At 48.9% G+C, this 23,850-nt stretch overlaps 1 protein-coding gene across 1 annotated transcript in view; it reads left to right on the forward strand.

The window, feature by feature from the left end:
- The first annotated feature begins 729 nt into the window (after positions 1-729).
- Positions 730-23,850, forward strand: part of LOC140385623 (serine/threonine-protein kinase H1-like) — a 93,360-nt gene continuing 70,239 nt past the window's right edge. Inside the window, exons 1-2 of the mRNA XM_072467956.1 lie at positions 730-973; positions 13,280-13,946. Of these exons, the coding sequence (XP_072324057.1) occupies positions 747-973; positions 13,280-13,946 (894 nt within the window). The 5' untranslated portion in view covers positions 730-746. The remainder of the gene's footprint in view (positions 974-13,279; positions 13,947-23,850) is intronic.

The following is a 23,850-nucleotide window of genomic DNA, read 5'->3' on the forward strand; positions in this document are numbered from 1 at the left end:
AATGGGAGCAGCGCAGGAAAGCATACACTTTTATACACCGCCTGCTGGGCGGAGCCAGCAGGCTGGGATTTACTGTGGTACCTGTAATACATGCAATGTATTACTTGTGGTGTTTACCACACTCCCTTCATTCCCAGGCTGATGTTCCACGCTGTCCTGCCAACTGAGCTAACCCATGTGAAAACAGCACTTCTTTGAAGGGGCAGTCTACAAAACAGGTAGTGGTGTGAAAGTTGGGTCAGTATTAATTTGGGCAAGTTGAAGCCTCAGTTTGTCTACCTTGGGACGATAGGGCGGGCAGTTGAGGAGCCAATGTAATTTGTACCGGCTTCTGGTATAAAATAAAAATATCGCAGATGCTGGAACTCTGAAATAAGAAAGAAAAAAGCACTGTTATTATTATGTTCTGGCACTGCTCCGTGGCCCTGGGTTTGCTGCACATGCTGTGATAAAGGTGGAAAAAGGTCCCTCCATTTCTAAGTTGGAACTATCCTGACAGGGTTTCCTTCTATCAGCTCACTCGGCACGCCCACCCACTCACCCACTCCCCTGCGCTGTGTTTCTATTCGGGCGGGTGGTGAAGACCCGCAGGGTGGCTGGCAGCTCTCTTCCTCTCAGGTCGCTTGGGGGCAGTGCAATAAGACCAATGCAGAGCGCCAGGAGAGAGAGTACGATCACAGGCTGAGTGAGCAGCTCGGGGTCTGCAGCGGCCAGGTGCAGCTCGCTGACTGCACCATGTCCGAGTGATGGGCTGCGGGACGAGTAAAGTGCTGCCAGAGCCGCCGAGGAACTGCTACATGGATTTTGTGAAGACGGTGGTGAAGTGCAAGCCCAAGGTGTGCGATGAGGGGCCGCTGAAGCCGGAATCCAAGGGAGTGGGCAGTGGGCAAAGCGAGGCCAGCTGCTCGGATGAATCCAGGAGAACCAGAGTGGCCAAGTACAGAGCCAAGTTTGACCCGAAAGTGACAGCAAGGTAACTAGCACAGTGGGCAATTCCGTCCCCAACTTACATATTCATTACCAAGGTTATAACTTTAAAATCCCCCCATGTTATTTTACTGAGCAACAATTACTAATGTGTCATCAATACATTTACAGCGGATTTGCAATCGTTTTGCGTTGGTGGGCAGTATAAACGGGAACACGGTCCTTTTGAAGAAATGACCACATTTGAGTGTTTTTTAACCGTCCCCCCTATCCCTGAAAGGCTCGTTCCCATTCACATACCCCTCAGCTCAATGTGCCCCCCCCCCACTCTAACCCTAACCCTAGCCCTCTGCTCTTTGACTAGGATTAGTAACAGAGGGAAATGCATGTTAGGAATTCAGAATGAATTCGGGTCAATCTGTGCTGCCTAACGAGCATTCAGCGAGGCGATGTTTCTGGTGTAATTCAAACTTGATTTCAATCTCGGATTCCGGGACAGACATGTCTTTAACTGTAAACTCTTTGGTCTGCGCCTAATAGGAACATGGGAATTAGGAGCAGAAGCAGGCAATTCGGCCCTTCGAGCCTGCCCCGCCATTCAATCAGATCATGGCTGATCTCTTCCTGACCTCTCAAATCCACCTCCCTGCCCGCATCTGTGATGCGAAATTAATGTGAAAATGTGAATTAATGTGAAAGCATTGCTCCAATCTCTGGATTGCTTGCCGAAATTGCAGTTAAAGCTATAGTCCAGAATACTACCAATAAGAATGAGCAATTTGGCGAGTCACTGGCTAGCTGAGGGATGGAAGAAGGCATTTTGTCGAGAGACGGGAACTTGGTGAGAGAGTCACTGGACTTCACGTTTATACACCCTCCCAGCAGAAGTGACAGAATGCTGCAGTTTCCTGGCTCAGTCTCTAAACTACAGAATGATCAGTCGGCCAAGCAAGTAGAGGACTTGGATAAAGGTGACAGAGCAACTGAAAATATAAATGGGAAGTGCATGGCTGCCATTAAAGTAGTAAAATAAACTACAAGAATGTGGAATCTTTATCATCCCATTCAAAGGAAGATGGTTATGATTGTCGGAGGCCAATTATCTCAATCCCAGGATGTCAGTTGATAGTCTCCTATAGGCCCAACTATTTTCAGCTGCTTCATGATGATTTTTCTTCAATTGTAAGGTCGGAATTAAGTGGGGATGTTTGCTGATGATTACACAATGTTCAATATCATTCTTGGCAGACAACCTACTTAAAGCAAGAACTGTGCAACATTCAGGCAGGCATGGCTAATAATTGGCAAACAACAAGTGGCAGGCAGTGACCATCTACAACAAGCGAGAATCTAATCAATGGCATTATCATCGCTGCATTACCTCGTCATCAACATTCTGGGTGCTACCATTAATCAGAAATTGTACTGGACCATACAGGTAGCACAGTGGTTAGCACTGTTGCTTCACAGCATCAGGGTTCGATTCCCGGCTTGGGTCACTGTCTGTGCGGAGTCTGCACGTTCTCCCTGTGTCTGCGTGGGTTTCCTCCGGGTGCTCCGTTCCTCCCACAGTCCAAAGACATGCAGGTTAGGTGGATTGGCCACGCTAAATTACCCTTAGTGCTCAAAAAGGTTAGGAGGGGTTATTGGGTTAGGGGAATAGGGTGGAAGTGAGGGCTTAAGTGGGTCGGTGCAGACTTGATGGGCCAAATGGCCTCCTTCTGCACTGTATGTTCTATGTGTCTGCGTGAGTTTCCTCCGGGCGCTCCAGTTTACCCCTCCCCCCAAAGGGAGAACACCCCTCTATTGGGTTCCCAGGATACCCTCACCCCTTTCCAGGCTATTCCAGCCCCCCCTTCACGACCCCACCCTTTACCCCCAACCTTTGTGACGCACCCTTCATACCCATTCTTCCCCCCCCCCCCCCCCCCCTTCATAAACCCCAAAACTTCCCTTTCATGGTATGGTTCCCCCCTCAGGCCCTGACCCTTGGCAGTGCCACTGGCAGTGTCAAGGTGTCCGGGTTCCAGAGGGAGAGCCAGGTTTGCGTGGACCGGTACTAAATGGTGCCTGGTCGAGGCCTCGCTGGGGTTGCCATTAGATCCCAGGCGCAGGAGAATCCGGTGCATGCTTATTTAAGTGAGCCTAATAGCTCATTTAAATATGCTGACCTAGATCTCACCCAGCATGAGTGAGATCCAAATCCCGAAGTCTCGCGAGTTCAGTTGAATTTCACAAGACATGTCGAGCATCGTAAATCTCGCAAGATTCAACGGCCTCATCACAACACCAAGTCGGGAGCAATGAGGCCGGCAAATTGTGCCCTATATTGCGGTTACCTCGCTGTCACTGCATCAACATCCTGCATTTCCCTCCCTAATAGTGCAATAGGTGTACTTAGACCGGAAGGAATACAGTAATTCAAGAAAGCAGCTCACCACCAGCATCTCAAGTGCAATTAGAGATGGGCAACAGATTCTGGCCTTGTCAGTGAATTCTCACATCCCAGGAAACATTTTTTTAAAATGGTCCTATAGTTAGGATTGCTTTTGATTGGCCAGTTCTGCATGAGTTTAGTAATAAACAATCTTTTTGATGGTCTCATTATTCAACTTGTTTGTTCACAATTCATCTTTATATCTACCCCAGCAACTCTAGAATTTTTAGAATTATACAGAACTAATGAGTGCAGTTAGAAAGAGAAAGAGAGCGATGTATGGACATTGGAAACAAAGCCTAACAGCCTTGACCTGGCACCAATTGAAGGATAAATTGAGGACAAAAACAGAATAGGAATAAGAAAAATTGGATATAATAATAATCTTTATTGGCACAAGTAGGCTTACATTAACACTGCAATGAAGTTACTGTGAAAAGCCCCTAGTCGCCACATTCCGGCGCCTGTTTGGGTACACAGAGGGAGAATTCAGAATGTCCAAATTACCTAACAGCACGTCTTTCAGGACTTGTGGGAGGAAACTGGAGCACCCGGAGGAAACGCACGCAGACGCAGGGAGACCATGCAGACTCCGCACAGACAGTGACCCAAGCCGGGAATCAAACCTGGGACCCTGGCACTGTGAAGCAACAGTGCTAACCACTCTGCTACCATGCTGCCATGTGGATAACATTGAGTGGTGGACTGAGGGAGGTTTGAGGAAAACCAGAGAATAAACAAGACGAGAGACAGACAACAAAATTACTTTTAACTTATGAAACAAATTTGAACAGAAATTAAAATTATAAAACAAATGACCCCAGACTTCAGAAACATTTTAAATTATAAATTTTAATTTTATAATTTCTGCATTCATACTTTCACAGATATGATTGTTCTCACACTGAAATTGTACCTCACACATACCTTTTAAGGTTATGAATCAATTATGGTTTCTGAGAAGGAGAAAATGACGTTCAGTCATTCTGAGAAAAAAACAAAGAAGGCATCAAAGCCAACATCCCAAGAATAATATAAAGCTCAAAACAAATGAAGGGAAGAAGAGACAGGCGAGACAGGAACCTGCACAGATTCACTCTGAAAAGAATAAAGGACTCAATCTGTAAGAGATCACTTGCAAAGTGGTCAAAAGTTGTAGCATTAACCCACCTCCCACCCAACCCCCACCCCACCCCCACTTCCAAAAACAGTGGAAGTGACCTAGGAATATTTTGAAGGCATATATGAATGTGCAGCTAGCACAACACCAACTAGGTATTAGAAATTATTTGTTTGCAACACGGTCACCATCAGTGAAGTGAGCCATTTGGCTGAATATCCAATTTACTGAGTAGATTGGCGACTGTGACTTCAGCTACGTGGGCCCTAAAACTCTCTATCACTTTAGCCCATGTTCTTCCTTTAAGACACTCCATAATACCCAGCTCTTGTTCAAGCTTTTGGTCAGCTGACTGAATATCCCTTTGTCTGGCACAGTGTCGAATTTTGTTTAAAAACATTCCTGTGTAGTGCCTTGGCAAGTTTCGCTGGGGTATAAAGGTGTTGTGTAAATGTTGTCATTGTTAGCCTGTTATCAAATGCGTCATGCTTCTCAAACAGTCATAACGAGAAACCGGGTCAGAATTCATTGGATGGATCTAATAGCCAGTCTGGTGGGATTCAGGTATCAGCAGAGGGCCAATATTTTTGATGTTCACTTCACTCTTAAGGCGTACCTCACAGTGAATCATTCTATTGATTCAAAGGCAGGCATTCGGGGATAATTGTACCCCTTTATGAGTGCCACAGTGTGAGCTTTACTTGCTACACGTTAGGAATGCAAGTGCGGGACTTCCGGTTGCGACTATGCGGAGCTAAGCCGCACGATTCGGCAGCTCCCGCTACTCCGGACTTTCGGACTCATTGGAGGAGCCCCAACGGAATTTGTTTTGACAACAACCGGTGGGGAAGTGAAGAGAGAGGTCCCCCTCCAACTTTTATGGACCGGACTAGAAGTGCAACGGCCAAAAAAGCGGCATTGGAGCAGCGGGAGAAGCGAGGGGAAAAAAATCAAAATGGCGGCGGCCGGGGACAAAGCGGAGTGCGGGCCGGAGCGGCAGGAATTCATTAAGCGCTGCTTCGAGGAGCTGCGCAAGGAGATGCTGGCGCCTATGCTGGCGGTAATTGAAGGACTAGGGATAACCCCGAAGGCCCACGAGGTGAAGATCCAGGAGGTACAGAAAAGAGTCAGTGAGAATGAGGACGAGCTCTTGGGCCTGGCGGTGAGAGTGGAGCAGAACGAGGCGCTACACAAGAAGTGGGCGGGAAGACTCGAAGACCTGGAGAACAGGTCGAGGAGAAATAATCTGCGGATCCTGGGTCTCTCAGAAGGAGTGGAGGGGGCCGATGCCGCGGCATACGCGGGCACGATGATCGGGGCGATGATGGGCACGGAGGCCCCTTTCTAGGTCGCTGGAGCTGGACGAGGCACACCGGGTGCTGGCGAGGAAGCCCAAGGCAAATGAGCCGTCAAGAGCGATCGTGGTGAGATTTCACCGGTTCACGGACAGAGAGAGGGTCCTGAAATGGGCCAAGAAGGAGCGGAGCAGCAAGTGGGACAATGCAGAGATCCGAATATACCCGGACTGGAGCACGGAGGTTGCTAAGCGGAGAGCAGGTTTTAACCGGGCCAAAGCGGTGCTGCATCGGAAAGGAGTGAAATTTGGAATGCTGCAGCCAGTGCGACTGTGGGTTACATACAAGGACCAACACTACGACTTCGAAATGCCTGAAGAGGCGTGGACCTTTATACAAACTGAAAAGTTGGTCTCTAACTGAGGGTTTGTGAGGGTGGGGGGGGTGTTTGAGGGTTTTTGTGTGATGGTTGGTTGTATATAGGGGGTCAACCACACGCAGGGAATGTTATATGGGCTGGCGGAGAGAGACAAGACCGCAACAGGAACTGCGGCAGGGGGGGCGGGGCAGGCTTTGGAAAGCGCGGTCTTTTTTCCCGCGCGCGGGAAGAAAGGCGGGAAGGGGAACGAAGGAACGTATATTGATTGGGAGACTCCCACACGGGGGGGTGGGGGGGGGGGGGGTCAAAGGGACGGCGGGGGAAGCCGGGGTCAGCAGGTATCAGCTGACTTACGGGAGTGATATGGGGGGCGCAAAAAACCTAGCCAGGGGTCTAGCGGGGGGGGAGGGGAGGGGGGAAGGGGGGGAAAGGGGGGAAAAAGGGTTGCTGCTGCACTGGCCAAAGGGTAATGGGACACAGAAGAGGTGGTCGGGACGGAGGTCCCCCGGCTGGGGGACTGGAGGGTGAGGGAGACGCGGACACGGGACTGGCCCAGAAAAGGAGATGGCTAGTCGGCGGGAGGTGGGGGGTGGGGGGGTGAGAGTCCCTCCAATCCGGCTGATAACGTGGAACGTGAGGGGCCTGAATGGGCCGGTGAAGAGGGCTCGAGTGTTCGTGCGCTTGAAGGGACTGAAGGCAGACGTGGCTATGCTCCAAGAGACATACCTGAAGGTGGCGGACCAGGTCAGGTTAAGAAGGGGATGGGTAGGACAGGTATTTCACTCGGGATTGGACGCGAAGAATAGAGGGGTGGCAATTTTGGTGGGAAAGCATATATCATTTGAGGCCAAGACTATCGTAGTGGATAATGGAGGGAGATATGTGATGGTGAGTGGTAGGTTGCAAGGGACGTGGGTGGTGATGGTAAATGTATACGCCCCGAACTGGGATGATGCTTGATTCATGAAGCGCATGTTGGGGCGCATTCCGGACGTGGAGGTAGGAGGCCTGATAATTCATAGAATTTACAGTGCAGAAGGAGGCCATTCAGCCCATCGAGTCTGCACCGGCTCTTGGAAAGAGCACCCTCCCCAAGGTCAACACCTCCACCCCATCCCCATAACCCATAACCCAGTAACCCCACCCATCACTAAGGGCAATTTTGGACACTAAGGGCAATTTATCATGGCCAATCCACCTAACCTGCACATCTTTGGACTGTGAGAGGAAACCGGAGCACCCGGAGGAAACCCACGCACACACGGGGAGGATGTGCAGACTCCGCACAGACAGTGACCCAAGCCGGGAATCGAACCTGGGACCCTGGAGCTGTGAAGCAATTGTGCTATCCACAATGCTACCGTGCTGCCCTTCAAGGGGACTTCAATACAGTGCTGGACCCAGCACTGGACCGCTCCAGATCAAGGACGGGAAAGAGGCCGGCGGCGGCCAAGGTGCTTAGGGGGTTTATGGATCAGATGGGGGGAGTGGACCCATGGAGTTTTGCAAGACCGCAGGCCAGGGAATTTTCTTTCTTCTCCCACGTGCACAAAGCCTACTCCCAGATAGATTTTTTTGTTCTGGGCAGGGCGCTCATCTCGAGGGTGGAGGGGACGGAGTATTCGGCCATAGCCGTTTCGGACCACGCCCCGCACTGGGTGGAAATGGGGCTGGGAGAGGAGAGGGACATACGCCCGCTGTGGCGGCTGGATGTGGGACTGCTGGCAGATGAGGTGGTGTGTGGGAAGGTGAGGGGATGTATCGAAAGGTACTTGGAGGCCACCGACAACGGGGAGGTGCGAGTGGTATGGGAGGCATTGAAGGCGGTGATCAGGGGAGAGCTAATCTCCATCAGGGCTCATAGGGAGAAGACAAAGGGCATGGAAAGGGAGAGGTTAGTGGGGGAGATTTTGAGAGTGGACAGGAGACACGCAGAGGCCCCGGGGGAAAGATTACTTGGGGAATGACGACGGCTCCGGACGGAGTTTGACCTGTTGACCACGGGGAAGGCGGAGGCACAGTGGAGGAAGGCGCAGGGGGCGACCTACGAGTACGGGGAAAAGGCTAGTCGGATGCTGGCACACCAGCTCCATAAGAGGACGGCAGTGAGGGAAATAGGGGGAATCAAAGATGGAAGGGGAGCCACGGTTCGGAGTTTGAGTTACCCCCGGGAAATGCCTTTAGATATATGCAGGTGAGGGCTTTTGTGAGGTGACAGGTTAGGGAATTCCCGTTGCTCCTGGCACAAGAAATTCAAGACAGGGTGATCTCGGGTGTATGGGTCGGGGAGGGCAAGGTGTCGGCAATACACCAGGAGATGAAAGAAGAGGGGGAAGCGCTAGTAGAAGAGTTGAAGGGTAAATGGGAGGAGGAGCTGGGGGAGGAGATCGAGGAAGGTCTGTGGGCTGATGCCCTGGGTAGGGTTAATTCCTCCTCCTCATGTGCCAGGCTCAGCCTGCTACAATTTAAGGTGGTTCACAGAGCGCACTTGACGGGGGCGAGGTTGAGTAGGTTCTTTGGGGTAGAGGACAGATGTGGAAGGTGCTCAGGGAGCCCGGCGAACCATGTCCATATGTTTTGGTCATGCCCAGCACTGGAGGGGTTCTGGAGAGGAGTGGCGGGAGCAATATCTCAGGTGGTGAAAGTCCGGGTCAATCCAAGCTGGGGGCTAGCAATGTTTGGAGTAGTGGTCGAGCCGGGAGTGCAGGAGGCGAAAGAGGCCGGCATTCTGGCCTTTGCGTCCCTAGTAGCCCGGCGAAGGATCTTGCTAATGTGGAAGGAGGCGAAGCCCCCTAGCTTGGAGGCCTGGATAAACAACATGGCTGGGTTCATAAAGCTGGAGAGGATCAAGTTCGCCTTGAGAGGGTCTGCGCAGGGGTTCTACAGGCTGTGGCAACCGTTCCTAGACTATCCCGCGGAGCGTTAGAGGAAGGTCGGTCAGCAGCAGCAGCAACCCTGGGGGGTGGGGGGGGGGGGGGGGGGATGCCTTGGGAAGGGGGGGGCGGGGATGGGGGATTGCTTGGGGGGACGGAGGAGCAGGAGATAACATGAAGGGTGGGGGAAACTGGCAAGTGCAGGAGAGAGCTAGTGTATAAAGCTATGTAAATATACCATTTTGCCATGTATATACCTTGCTCAGTGCGATTTCGTGTTATTCTGTTACGGGGGGTGGGGGGGGGGGGGGTGGTATTGTTTGTAAGGGGAAAAAAATTGTGTTGTTAAAAAACTTAAATAACTATATTTTTTTTAAACAAGGAATGCAAGTGCATGCATTCTACCTGATTTTCATCATCCAGAATTAATGGATGCAAAAATGTACGAGCACATGCCAAATTCATTCAGGTAAAGCTCTGTGGTGGAAGATTTTTCTTTCATAATTTGCTTGACAATGAAGTCTATTATTCACAATATAATTGTTTGCAAGTAGTGAGGCTTAAATGTTTAGAGCAATGTGTTTTAATGGAACAAATAATCTTCCATCGTCCCTAACCAGTTTTAAATAATTTTTTTAACCTTGGTATATATGATTTACTTTATTTTCTATTGAAGATGTATTTAATAACATGCTAATGGGCCTACAGTTTCAGTCTTGTCTGGGAGCTGCGGTTCCAATATGCAGACCGGCTCTGTGCCTGCTTTCATCAGCACTGCACTGTTATGCTTTCATTTTCTTAAATAAGTAGTTATTTAAAGCAAAAAATAATCTTGCTTGATGCTCCATGCAGTATGAATTTCCTGATCCCTTGTGATGCAGCTTGTATTCAGGATGCTGCTGTGCATGTGCTCTTTTATTTTCTGAAGCAGACTCCTTAATATGTTCCTGCTTATATTGCCTGGGGCTATAACCTTTTCAATCTTACCATACTGACGTAAGAAAAGAAAAATCAGAAATGTTAACAAAATATATTGGCCTAGAAATCCAATCATGGCACACCCATTTCACAGGTGAAAAACAGGAAGCTAGGTGTCCAATATATCAGGCGGTAAGTGAATGGCTATTCCATGGCAGAAGTGCAGAATCTGTCAAATTAGTTTGGATTCCTTTGTAGGCTCGAAGAGTGTCTGCCTGAGATTGGCACTAAGAACATTGTGTATGTGAATTAGGGGCCTAATGTCTATCTAATGTCACACTTGTGATGTCAATTTGCTGCAATCAATTTCTAATGGCACCTAGCAACCATGCCAGTGGTCCTTAATTGGACCATTGTATGCTGCCACAGGGAGGCATGTTTTTTTGTTTGCACTATTGTGGAGTTGGCAAGAGCAAGAATGCTCCACAAGGCTCTATGTTAAATCTGTGGGCTGCTATCAGCAAGCACTTTTGCTTGTCTCCCGTGTCTGAACAAGCCAAATTGGCTACCTCTCTGTGGCTTTGTGCAATGTAAGATGGGGGGCATGATTTCACGGAAATGAAACAGAGTCCTGTGCCTGCTTCACTCCGGGGTCTCGGCGAAGAACTCTCCGCTGAGGCTGCACTCTCCCATTTCCCACACTAACAAGTTCCATTAATGGCTCCTAATTTCTAGACACCCCTCACAGGGTCAACCAGACCCCTGAAAGTCCCCAACTCACCTATAAGGGGATAATTGAGCCCCACACCCCACTTCATAAGGGCAGAGCAGCCCCAGATCTTATCCCCAGCATGGGCAAAATGGCACCCAGGCATCAGCAGTCTGGTATCCTGGCAGTGCCCCAGCCAGGCTGGCAGTGTCACCTGGGAACCCTGGCAGTGGTGCTCATAGGGCCTTGCACCAAGCTGAAGCATCTGTTGTATCACTGAGTTATCATTGGACAATAGACCTGAAATGTTGGGCTACAATTGGACTCAAAAAAGTCTGACAGAATTGGGTCTATTTTCTCTGGAGTTCAGAAGAATGCAAGGCAATCTCATTGAAATGTAGAACATTCAGAAGGGACTTGATAGGGTAGACCCTAAGATGTTTCTCCTGCTGTTCGGGAAATCTAAAACATGGGGCACATTCGCAGGATAAGAGGCCAACCATTTAGCACTGAGCTGAGAGGAAATTACTTCCATCAAAGGATTGTAAATCTTTGGAATTCTCGGGCCCAAAGGGTTGTGAATGCTCAATCATTAAATGCATTTAAGGCTGAGATAGACAGGTTTTTCGTCTCTTGGGAAATCAAGGATCTGGGGAGCGGGCAGCAAAGTGGAGTTGAAGTCTAAGATCAGCTGTAATCTTACTGCTGGAGCAAGCTCAAAGGGCCATATGGTTTACAGTCATACAATTTTTGGTGAATTGTGCTACGGGTGATGATTTCCTGGTACCTGCAGTTTATCTAATGAGGATTGAAACTCATTGTTGTTAGTTGTCCAGCTAATGACTATAATTTGGACAGACAGGAAGTATGTAGAGCCTATTGCAGCCAAGTTGGTCTAAGATAACATACCTGATGTTTAATATTGGAAAGCTTTTGTGGTATATTCTTTAATTGAATGTCTGAGCTAGACAGATGCACAATATTTCAGGGTCATGTTTACAATTGATCAGCCAATATTGAGGCACAAAACACCCCACTTTATGAAAGTAATTCTATGATCTGTGTAGCCATCTGGGCTGGCCACTTCCAGAATACAAAATGGACATTTGCAAAGATTGCAGGAAAAAATGGGCAATGTTAAGAAAGCAAGCAGGCACAGAGCCTGTCTGCATATTGGAACCGCAGCTCCCGGACGAGACTGAAACTGTAGGTCCATTAGCATATGGATGGCCCATCTCCGGGAAAAAAGGAAGATACTTAAGTAACTGATCTGGCCCCAGACCTCGTGGCGCCAGTTCACCAAATCGAAAGCAGAAAACAAAGCAGGCCAACGGCCACCTAGGACACGCCCAACCATCAGGGCACCCACCCCTTTATTGGTCAGGATCAATGCGGATGATCAAGATGCGGTACAATTAATTGGGGCCAAGTTCAAGGCCCGCCCAAAAGCGCGGGTATAAGAAGAAGGCCCCAAGAGAGAATCGCTCTCTTGGACTTGGCTCTCACAACGGAGAGACCCGTCCACCAGCTGCACCAGAACCAAGTAAGTCCAAAGTCAATGCTCGCTACCAGACGGACGACCTTAGCTGTTTCCCCTTCACCACTTCGACCTCAGCAGCATCAGAACCGAACAGCGGCCATTGTTCCCCTGACTGAGTGGGCGCCCGAAGCTAAGTATAGGCTTTAGCAGTAGTGATAGTTTAGTCTGTAGTGTTTCGTGCATGAGTAGATATTACTGTGAGTGTAAATAAATAGTATTGACTTTGAACTAACTAACTGGTGTACCGCCTCTTTGATCAGTATTTGGGTTTGAACCTTGTGGCGGTATCGAAAGATACCTGGCGACTCTAGAGCAAACATAATTAGGATTAAAGAAGGCGACCATATTGATCGCCATATTCAGAGTCACCCAAAGAGAGTAACACCTGTTACTCCCAATCATGTTGTCAGTGAGTACATCTTGGAAACTAAAATAAAAATCTTCAGCGGAATTTTCCATCGGCCGGATTCTCCAGTCCGCCAGCAGCGCACCCACACCTGCAGGTTTCCCAACGGCGTGGGGTGGCCACAATGGGAAACTCCATTGTCCAGCTGTGGGAACGGAGAATCATGCTGCCGGCAGGGGCGCACCATGCAGGAAAATGAGGCAGACGGACAGGAGAATTCTGCCCATTGTTTTCCTATATACTGCTAATTATACACATAACCCAATTATCCATATTTTCTTAGTAGTGCAAAATAAGCTGCAGTTTATATTGTAGGCTAATAACTGCTCTCCATCTAATATTTAAAGTAATTTATTTAATGATTAATCTGCTGTTTTACCAATACTATGAACACTGTAGTCAGTAGGGATTAAGTTCATAGAGTAAAATAGTTACATTTATGATTAAATAATGACATTTCCTAACATGCAAAACTTGCACCTTTGATTTTGTTTCTGTCCTCTTAACCATTAACTAGAGTGTCCTAATGCTATAATCATTGCTGTGATGTTGACATTAAAGTTTGACTCCAGTTGTATTTTGCCACTTGGAATTTTGGAACTATTGCATCTTAAAAGGCGTTCTATCTATAATGCTGACCAATTTTGACAAATCTATACTGTTCATCTCCATCAGGTATGACATCAAGGCTCTTATTGGAAGAGGAAGCTTCAGCAGGGTGGTGAGAGTTGAACACAGAGCCACCAAACAGCCCTTTGCCATCAAAATGATTGAAACCAAGGCTAAAGAAGGAAAGGAAGTGTGCGAGTCTGAGCTTAATGTGCTTAGGAGAGTGAGCCACCATAATATCATCCAGCTGATCGAGGTCTTTGAGACGCAAGATCGTATCTACATGGTGATGGAACTGGCTACTGGTGGAGAACTTTTTGACCGTGTAATTGCCAAAGGGTCATTTACAGAGGGAGATGCCACGAGGGTACTGCAGATGGTTTTAGATGGAGTCAAGTATTTACATACCTTGGGGATTACACACAGAGATTTGAAACCAGAAAACCTTCTGTACTACCACCCAGGATTAGACTCCAAGATCCTCATCACTGATTTTGGACTCGCCAATTCTGGGAATAAAGGTGGAGACTGGTCCATGAGGACCACATGTGGCACACCAGAGTACATTGCACCTGAAGTCCTATTGAGAAAACCTTACACCAATGCAGTAGACATGTGGGCTTTAGGTGTGATCTCCTATATTTTGCTTAGTGGAACAATGCCTTTCGAGGATGAAAATCGGACAAGGCTTTACAGAATGATTCTCAGGTGCAAATACAGTTATGTAGGTGAGGTAGGTGAAACTTTTAGAATATCTTGTTAAAGCTATACGTTTCACTTTTGAAGTTTTTATAGCTTGAAGTAAAATTTCCTATTTATTTTGCAATTCAGTTTCCAATTCCACATGTACACCTCTCTTATAACATTCTGGTACATGTGAATCTTTCATCAGTTGGTTTCTTGTCTGTAATGTGGTGGGAGAGGGCTTCCAAGGTAGAGCTTAATTGTCAGGACAATGTTGACTCCCAGCATTATCCCCACTGGGTGTCTGACACTGTCTTGTCACACGTTGCACTCACGACTGCAGCTGAAAGGGACAGGCCAGCAACCACATTAAACAGAAACCAAAATCCCTAGTGTGAGGAGAGGAACAGAAGAGTTGAGATAAAGTGGTGCTGCAGTGTGCCCTTGTAGAAACATAGGAGCAGGAATAGGCCATTTAGCCCCTTGTGCCTGCATCACCAGTCAATGAAATCCCAAAGTCCAAAGATGTGCAGGTTAGGTGGATTGGCCATGATAAATTGCCCTTCGTGTCCAAAATTGCCCTTAGTGTTGGGTGGGGTTACTGGGTTATGGGGATAGGGTGGAGGTGTTGACCTTGGGTAGGGTGCTCTTTCCAAGAGCCGGCGCAGACTCGATGGGCCGAATGGCCTCCTTCTGCACTGTAAATTCTATGATTCTATGATATCCCTTACACTTACATTTGGTTCACAAAAATCTATCAATCTCAGAGCTACAATTAGCAATTGACCTAACATCAATTTCAATTTGCAGAAGAGGATTTCAAACTTCTGCCACTCATTGTGCATAGAAATGTTTCCAAATTTCACTCGTTAAAGGTCTAGTTCTAATTTTTGGACTACGCCCCTTGTTCTAGATTCCCCAACAACAGGAATTGTTTCTCCCTATCCATCCTATGAGTTCCCTTTCATATCTTGAAAACTTTGATCAAAGCATTGCTTCTAAATTCCAGGGATTACAAATCAAATTTGTACAATTTCAGCTCGTAACTTAACCCTTGGGGTCCAGAATCCTATGCTGCACTATTGACTGGCCTATCTCCAAGACTAATATATCCTTACTTAGGTGTTGTGTCTAGAATTGCTCATTCTATCCAGATGTGCTCTAACTGAGCCTTTGTACATCTGTGGTATAACTTCTACTCCTTATATTCTAGATATCCAGATACATGTGTCAGCATCTATTAGTGTTTTTCATTATTCCTGTACTGTTCATGGCATTTTGATGATCTATGTATCTGGGTGCTCAAATGTCTTTAAACTTGTTTCTAGCTTTTCACCATTTAGAAAGTAATACTCTATTCTTCTTAGGTCCAAATTGGATGACCTCACACTTGTCTACATTGAAATCCATTTGTCACAGTTATTCACATTCATTTTATCCATCAAAAAACACTTTGTAATTTAAAAGCAAAATCCTCAGGAAATCTGAAATGAAAATGTTTCCCTCCCCACAGTTGCTGCCAGAGTTGCTGAGGTTTTCCAGCATTTTCTGTTTTTATTATCCCTTTGTTTTTTATACTTCCACCTGCACTGCTAATTTGTGACAGGAAATCATTTCAGAAGGCTGTGGAGGCCAAATCACTGAGTGTCTTTAAGATAGAGATAGATAGGTTCTTGATTAATATTGGGATTAGGGGTTATGGGGAGAAGGCAGAAGAATAGGGATGAGAAACATATCAGCCATGATAGAATGGCGGAGCAGACTCGATGGGCCAAATGGCCCAATTCTGCTACTATATCTTATGGTCTTATAAGAAAAAGGTTGTGATAGAAAATTGAAGCATGTGAAGGAGGGTGGGGTACTGTTGGTGAGGAAAGAGTATTGTGAAGTGCTGCTGAGAAAGGTGGAGAAAAGAAAATGTATAATTGAGCATTGTTCTTGGGGATCTTTAAACATCTTCCAACATTGCAAAGGATGATTCTGTTGGCAATGGCTTTGCCTACTGTCTTTGTTCAGGCCTGGACCATTGTTACCTGAGGGACACTCCTGCTGATGTTGGGAAAGTGAATCTCCTCTTTGAGGACATCCTCAAATATAACCTTGATCAGCGTACCTGAAATACATTTGACTTCAATGGAAATGAAAATCTGGACACGTGTAAACAGGCAACGAATTGATATTGCTCATTTTATGCTCATTTTATACCATCGCCCAAAGTCCAAATTACCCCCAAAGAATTATTTAAAACAACTGGAAGACAAATAGACTATTTGTCTTTATTATAAAGCATTCACTAAAGGATTAAATATGGTGAAACTTGTCTCATTATGTGGCAAACTGACCACATTAATGCTAGACAAGGTTAGATTAACAAAGCTATTTGAAAATAATAGTTCAATTTCTGTATAAAACAACATGAAGTCACCCAAAACACTCCAGAATGTAAAGTTTTCTGGCTGTTTAAAACAGGTCACATTTAATAAACCTCATCTGTGTACAGATGTCATGCTCTTTGGTGTTCAGTACAATGGAAGAAAATTTTGTAATAAATTGCCACCTATTCTCACAAGCTACTTGCTGAGGATGCTTGCAGAGAGGCTGTCATAATAAATGAAAAAAAAACAGTGAGCTTGGTTAATAGGATTAGAAAAAGCCAACTGCAATGTATTCTTATTAGTTTCCCACAGTACTGTTCTGAAATGTATTAACCAGAGAATGAGCTATGCTGATCCCCTAAGGAGCTAATTAACCTTTTAGGTTCTGAAGAAGAATGGCTGTATTTAAACAATATTAAAAGCCAGTGATCCTTATTTTGTAATAAATATGGAGGGTACTACAGAACTTGACATCGATTTAGTAATTATACTGCATTTATAAACTTCAAAACCATTGAATAGTATCTCCTGAATACACTATTTGTCAGAACTAGTTCTCACACTATTATCCCAGACTTGAGCCTTAAGTAAGTTCTGAAAGGCAAAAAGAGTGCTGACTTCAACGTGTTCTCAAGTGTAAGTTCTGTCAGCCCATGTAAGACAAAATTCACGTCCTTAAAACATGGAGGTACCTGATCATTTTAGCAAAAAAAAGTAATAGAAGGAAGAAGGGTATCATTTCAATCGATTAAGATGGGATGTGGGGATCGCTGACCCGGCCAGCATTTATTCCAATCCCTTATTCAGAAGGTGGTGGTGAGCCACCTTCTTGAGCTGCTGTAGCTCATGTGATGAAGGTACACCAGCGACTGCGAAGGAGCAGCGATATTGTTCCAATTCTGGATGGTGAATGACTTGGAGGGGAAACTGCAGGCGGTAATGTTCCCATACATCTTCTGCCCTTGTTTCTCTAGCTGGTAGAGGTTGCAGGTTTGGAAGATGCTGTCAAAAGGGCTTTCGAGAGTTGCTCCAGTTTGTCTTGTAGATGGAGGGTGTTGGTTGCAGAATCAGGGGCGCGATTCTCCGACCCCCCACAGGGTCGGAGAATCGCCGGGGGCCGGCGTGTCCCGAATTCTCCGCCACCGGAGATTCGGCGGGGGCGGGAATCGCGCCGCGCCGGTCGGCGGGCCCACCCCCAGCGATTCTCCGGCCCGCGATGGGCCGAAGTCTCGCCGCTGTCAACCCACGCCAGCCGGCGTGGATTGAACCACCTTTCGAACGGCGGGACAAGGCGGCGCGGGCGGGCTCCGGGGTCCTGGGGGGGGCGCAGGGCGATCTGGCCCCGGGGGGGTGCCCCCACGGTGGCCTGGCCCGCGATCGGGGCCCATCGATCCGCGGCCGGCGGGCCTGTGCCGTGGGGGCACTCTTTTCCTTCCGCCTTCGCCTTGGCCAAAACGTCGGCCTCTACACTCCCCTGGGCTCCCGGATCTTCTGACACTCCAAATATTGCCACCTCTTGACTCAGAGTTACCCTCCCTTCCAGGACCTCTGACATGACATCTGAGAATGCCTGCCAAAATCCCCTCAGCTTTGGACAAGCCCAAAACATATGTACATGATTCGCCGGACTTCCCCCACACCGCCCACATCTGTCCTCCGCCTCCTCAAAAAACCTACTCATCCGGACCGCAGTCATATGAGTCCTGTGGACCACCTTGAACTTGATTAGGCTAAGCCTGGCACACAACGAGGATGCATTGACTCTCCTCAGGGCCTTCTCCCATAGCCCGACTTCCAACACCCCTCCCAACTCCTCCCCCCACTTCCTCTTCACCTCCCCCATTGGGACCCCTTCCCACTTTATCAGTTCCTTATATATTTCCGAGACCCTCCCCTCCCCAACCCCTGTTTTAGACATCACCTTATCCTGTAGTCCTCTTAGAGGGAGGTGAGGAAAGCTTGGAACCTGCCTCCAGACAAAATCTTGTACCTGCAGGTACCGAAATCCGTTCCCACCCGGAAACTCAAACTCCTCCTCTAGCTCCTCGATGCTTGGGAAACCCTCGTCAATGAAGAGATCCCCAAATCTCTCAATCCCTGCCCACTGCCACCTCCTAAAGCCCCCGTCCAGTCCCCCTGGAGATTATCACAAATCGACGCTCATTCCAGTCTCATGTGTTGCCTCCATTGCCCCCACACTCTCAGGGCTGCCATTATCACTGGACTTGTGGAGTACCGAGCCAGCGAGAACAGCAGAGTTGCTGTAAACAGAGCCTCCAGACTTGTGCCCTTACACAATGCCGCCTCCACGCGCTCCCACACCGACCCCTCCCCCACTACCAATTTCCTAATCATCAAAATATTGGCTGCCCAGTAATAGTTAATAAAGTTCGGAAGGGCCAAGACCCCTTCCCTGCGCCCCCGCTCAAGAAGGACCTTCTTCACCCTCGAGGCTTTCCCGGCCCATATAAAACCCAAGATCGCCGTGATAATTTTCCTAAAAAATGCCTTGGGGTGAAGATTGGGAGACACTGAAACACAAACAGCAATCTCGGAAGGTTTTCACAGTCTGTACCCTCCCCGCCAATGGCACCAGGAGCACGTCCCACCTACGGAAGTCTCCTTTCATTTGCTCAATCACCCTGCCCAAATTCAGTTTATGAAGCTGACCCTAGTCCCTTGCCACCTGAATCCCCAGGTACCTAAAACTCCTTCCCACCACTTTGGACGGCATCTCCCTTCTGGGTCGCGAAGACCTCGCTCTTGCGCATATTCAGTTTGTTACCTGAGAACCGGCCAAATTCCTCCAGTATTCCCATAATTCCTGCAATTCCCCCCAACGGGTCTGTTATATAAAGGAGCAAATTGTCCGCCTAGAATGAGACCCTATGCTCCACCACCCCTCTCACTATCCCCGCCAAATGTTCGATGCCCTCAGCGTCATTGCCAAAGGTTCTATGTCTATGGCCAGAGGAAACAGTAGTGGGGCGAGTGGACACCCCTGCCTCGTCCCTCGGTACAGACTAAAATACTCTGATCGAAACCGGTTGGTCCTTACATTCGCCACCGGTGCCTGATATAGCAACCGGACCCAATCCACAAATCCTTGCCCGAACCCAAACCTTCCCAGGACATCGCACAGGTACTTCCACTCCACCCGATCAAAGGCCTTTCCTGCGTCCATGGCCCCCACCACCTCGACCTCGTACCCCTCCGCAGGCATCATTATCACATTTAGGAGCCATCTAATGTTGGACGTCAGGTGTCGTCCCTTCACAAATCCTGTCTGGTCCTCCCCTATTACCTCCGGGACACAATCCTCCATGCCCATGGCCAAGGTCTTTACCAGCAATTCCGCATCCACATTCAACAGGGAGATTGGCTTATACGACCCACAACTCTCCAGATCCTTATCCCGCTACAGAATAACGGAAATCGATGCCTGCAATAACGTTGGGGGGAGCACTCTCAGCAACTTGGACTCATTAAAAGCCTTTACCAGGAGCGGCCCCAGAAGCCCGGAAAATGTTTTATAAAACTCAACCGGGTATCCGTCAGGTCCCGGGGGTTTACCCGATTGCATCGCCCCCAATCCGTCTATAATCTCCCTAAGCCCGATTGGGCCTCCCAACTCCTCCACCAGCTCCTCACCTCTCCTCGGAAACTCCAGCACCCCCCCCAGGAATCATTTCATACCCTCCTCCCCGGCTGAAGGCTCCGATTTATACAATCCACTGTAAAATTCCAGAAACACATCATTCATCCCCTGCCGGATTCAAAACCACCTTCCCCCCTGTATCTCTTACCTTCCCAAACTCTCTCGCCGCCTCCTGTTTCCTCAGCTGAGGTGCCAGCATCCTGCTGGCTTTTTCCCCATATTCCGCCATAGACCGCCACCTTTACCGTCCTTAGCTGTCCCTCCACTTTACGTGTGGACAGGAGCCCAAATTCCAGTGTGTCCAGCCTGGTCAGCCCCCCCCCACCCCCCCACCCCCGATCAACCATAACTTCCTCCCCTCCCACCCCCAATCAACCATAACCTCTCCTAGGCCAGTCCTCGGCCCATGTCCCGCACCTTCCCTGGCCCGCCCTCGGGCAACTACCGTCATCAACCCTCCTCCTCCTCCACCTTGAATGTCCCTCCCTGTCAGCAGTCTAATTCACTCTTCCCCCACCCAAACCCCCGCTCCCCCTCCCATCCCCTCCCCCCCCACATCGGTATTCAGCTCACCCCTCCCCCCCCCCCCAGCTCACCCCCCACTAGCCCACCCAGCTAGCCTGGCAGCCCCCGCCCATGGTGCCTAGCATCTTACCCCCCACTGGTTCCACTCCCAACAGCTCTTAATGCAAACAGTCCAAACAAAGGCAAGAAGTAAAAACAAACAAACCGGGCAGCACGGCAGCATTGTGGTTAGCACAATTGCTTCACAGCAGAGTCCCAGGTTCGATTCCGGCTTGGGTCACTGTCTGTGCGGAGTCTGCACATCCTCCCTTTGTGTGCGTGGGTTTCCTCCGGGTGCTCCGGTTTCCTCCTACAGTCCAAAGATGTGCAGGTTAGGTGGATTGGCCATGATAAATTGCCCTTAGTGTCCAAAATTGCCCTTAGTGTTGGGTGGGGTTACTGGGTTATGGGAATAGGGTGGAGGTGTTGACCTTGGGTAGGGTGCTCTTTCCAAGAGCCGGTGCAGACTCGGTGGGCCGAATGGCCTCCTTCTGCACTGTAAATTCTATGATAATCTATGATAATCTCTCCCAAGGTCCGAACCCAAAGACCCACCCCTCCTCCCTTAACAAAGTACCGTATACCAGCCTAACCCCAAATAGGACTAAAACAAACGGAAAGAAACAAGCAAAATCCCCCAAATAAATCAGAGCAGCGCAAAGCCAAAGTTTTACAAAACATAGTTCAGTTCTCCTCAGTCAAAGTTCAAGATCATCCTTCTTCTGCCAGTCTACTCTCCTTAATAAAGTATGCTGCCTCCTCCGACGAGCCAAAGTACAACTCCCAGCCCCCATCGGTCACCCATAAGTGAGCCGGGTACAGTAGATCAAACTTTATTCCCTTCTTGTGCAGGGCCGACTTGACCTTATTAAAGCTCGCCCTCCTCTTCGCAAGCTCTGCTCCCAGGTCCTGATACACCCGGATCTCCACATCTTCCCAAGTGCATCGCCTCGTCTGCCTGGCCCACCTCATAATACCTCTCAGAGGGAAGTAAGAGACTGCTGTGTGCTCTGTTTCACAGAGACATGGCTCACCCCCGCCTCACCGGACTGTGCCATACAACCTGAAGGCTTCTCAATTCACCGGGCAGACCGCACGGCATCATCAGGCAAAGCGAAGGGTGGAGGAGTTTGCCTCCTCATCAACTCCTCCTGGTGCTTGGATGTGGCGACTCTGGCGACCTACTGCTCCCCAGACCTGGAATACCTGACCGTGAAGTGCCGCCCATATTATCTTCCACGTGAGTTCACTTCAGCCATTATCACAGCGGTCTACATCCCACCCCAGGCAGAAGTGAGGAAGGCGCTGGACGAACTATACACAGTAATAAACAACTACGAAACAGAACACCCGGAGGACTTGTTCATCATGGCCGGAGACTTCAACAAGGCCAACCTCAAGAGTGTACTGCCAAAATTCCACCAGCACATCTCCTGTCCCACCAGGGGCGACAACACTCTTGACCACTGCTACTCAAAAATCAAGGGCGCCTACCGTTCCATCCCCCGACCGCACTTTGGGAAATCAGACCATAAGACGGTGCTCCTTCTCCCGGCATACAAGCAGAAACTCAAGCGGGAGAATCCAGTTAAGAAGGTTGTGCAGTGCTGGTCCGAGGAGACAGAAGAGCTCTTACGTGACTGCTTAGAGACAGTGGATTGGTCCATATTTAAGAACTCAGCGACCAACTTAAATGAGTATGCCACCACCGTCACAGACTTCATCAGCAAATGTGTGGACGACTGCGTGCCAAAGAAAGCAGTATGTGCATTCCCCAACCGGAAACCATGGCTCAATCGCGAGATTGACTCCCTACTGAAGGACAGATCTGAGGCGTTCAAGGCAGACGACCCTGACCTATACAAGAAATCCAGGTACGACCTCCGCAAAGCCATCAGAGATGCCAAGAGAGAATATCAAACCAAGCTAGAGTCACAGACAGACTCTCGGCGGTTGTGGCAAGGACTAAACAACATAACGGGCTACAAAGCGAAGCCGAACATTATCTCTGGCAGCAGCGCACCCCTCGCCGATGAACTCAATGCATTCTATGCTCGGTTCGAGCAGGTAACCAACAATCCGCTGTCGAGTGCCCCAGCAGCCCATAATTCACCCATACCCACCATCACAGCTTCCGAAGTCAGATTGGCCTTCCTGAAAGTGAACCCACGGAAGGTGACGGGCCGGGACGGGATCCCTGGTCGTGCATTCAGAGCCTGCACGGACCAGCTGGCAGAGGTATTCGCGGACATCTTTAACCTGTCCCTACTCCACTCCGAGGTCCCCACCTGCTTCAAGAAGACCACCATCATACCGGTACCAAAGAAGAACCAGGAAACGTGCCTCAATGACTGCCGATCAGTGGCCCTGACTCCAGTCGTAATGAAGTGCTTCGAGAGGTTGATCATGAAGCGCATCACCTCCATACTCCCAGAATGCCTTGATCCACTGCAATTCGCATACCGCTGCAACCGGTCCACATCAGATACCATTTCCCTGGCCTTACACTCATTTCTAGAGCATCTCGAAAACAAGGACTCCTACATCAGACTCCTATTTATTGACTACAGCTCCGCCTTCAACACCATAATCCCAGCCAAGCTCATATCAAAGCTCCAAAACCTAGGACTTGGCTCCCCACTCTGCAACTGGATCCTCGATTTTCTGACCAACAGACCACAATCAGTAAGAATGAACAACAACACCTCATCCACAATAGTCCTCAACACCAGCGCCCCGCAAGGCTGCGTACTTAGCCCCCTACTCTACTCCCTGTACACACACGACTGCGTGGCAAAACTTGGTTCCAACTCCATCTACAAGTTTGCTGACGATACGACCATAGTGGGCCGGATCTCGAATAACGACGAGTCCGAATACAGGAGGGAGATAGAGAGCGAAATTCTCCATCACGCCCCGCCACATTTCTGCCCCGACCCGCCGGCGGGATGCTCAGTTACACCGGCCGGTAAATGGGGTTTCCCATTGTGGGGCAGCCCCACGCCGTCGGGAAACCCCCGGGCGCCGGCAAAACGGAGACTCCCGCCGGCGGAGAATGACGCCCAGAGAGTCTAGTGGAGTGGTGTAGCGACAACAATCTCTCCCTCAATGCCAGCAAAACTAAAGAGCTGGTAATTGACTTCAGGAAGCAAAGTACTGTACACACCCCTGTCAGCATCAACGGGGCCGAGGTGGAGATGGTTAGCAGTTTCAAATTCCTAGGGGTGCACATCTCCAAAAATCTGTCCTGGTCCACCCACGTCGACGCTACCACCAAGAAAGCTCAACAGCGCCTATACTTCCTCAGGAAACTAAGGAAATTTGGCATGTCCACATTAACCCTTGCAAACGTTTAC

Source organism: Scyliorhinus torazame, chromosome 11 (assembly GCF_047496885.1).
Source record: "Scyliorhinus torazame isolate Kashiwa2021f chromosome 11, sScyTor2.1, whole genome shotgun sequence".
NCBI classification, from domain to species: domain Eukaryota; kingdom Metazoa; phylum Chordata; class Chondrichthyes; order Carcharhiniformes; family Scyliorhinidae; genus Scyliorhinus; species Scyliorhinus torazame.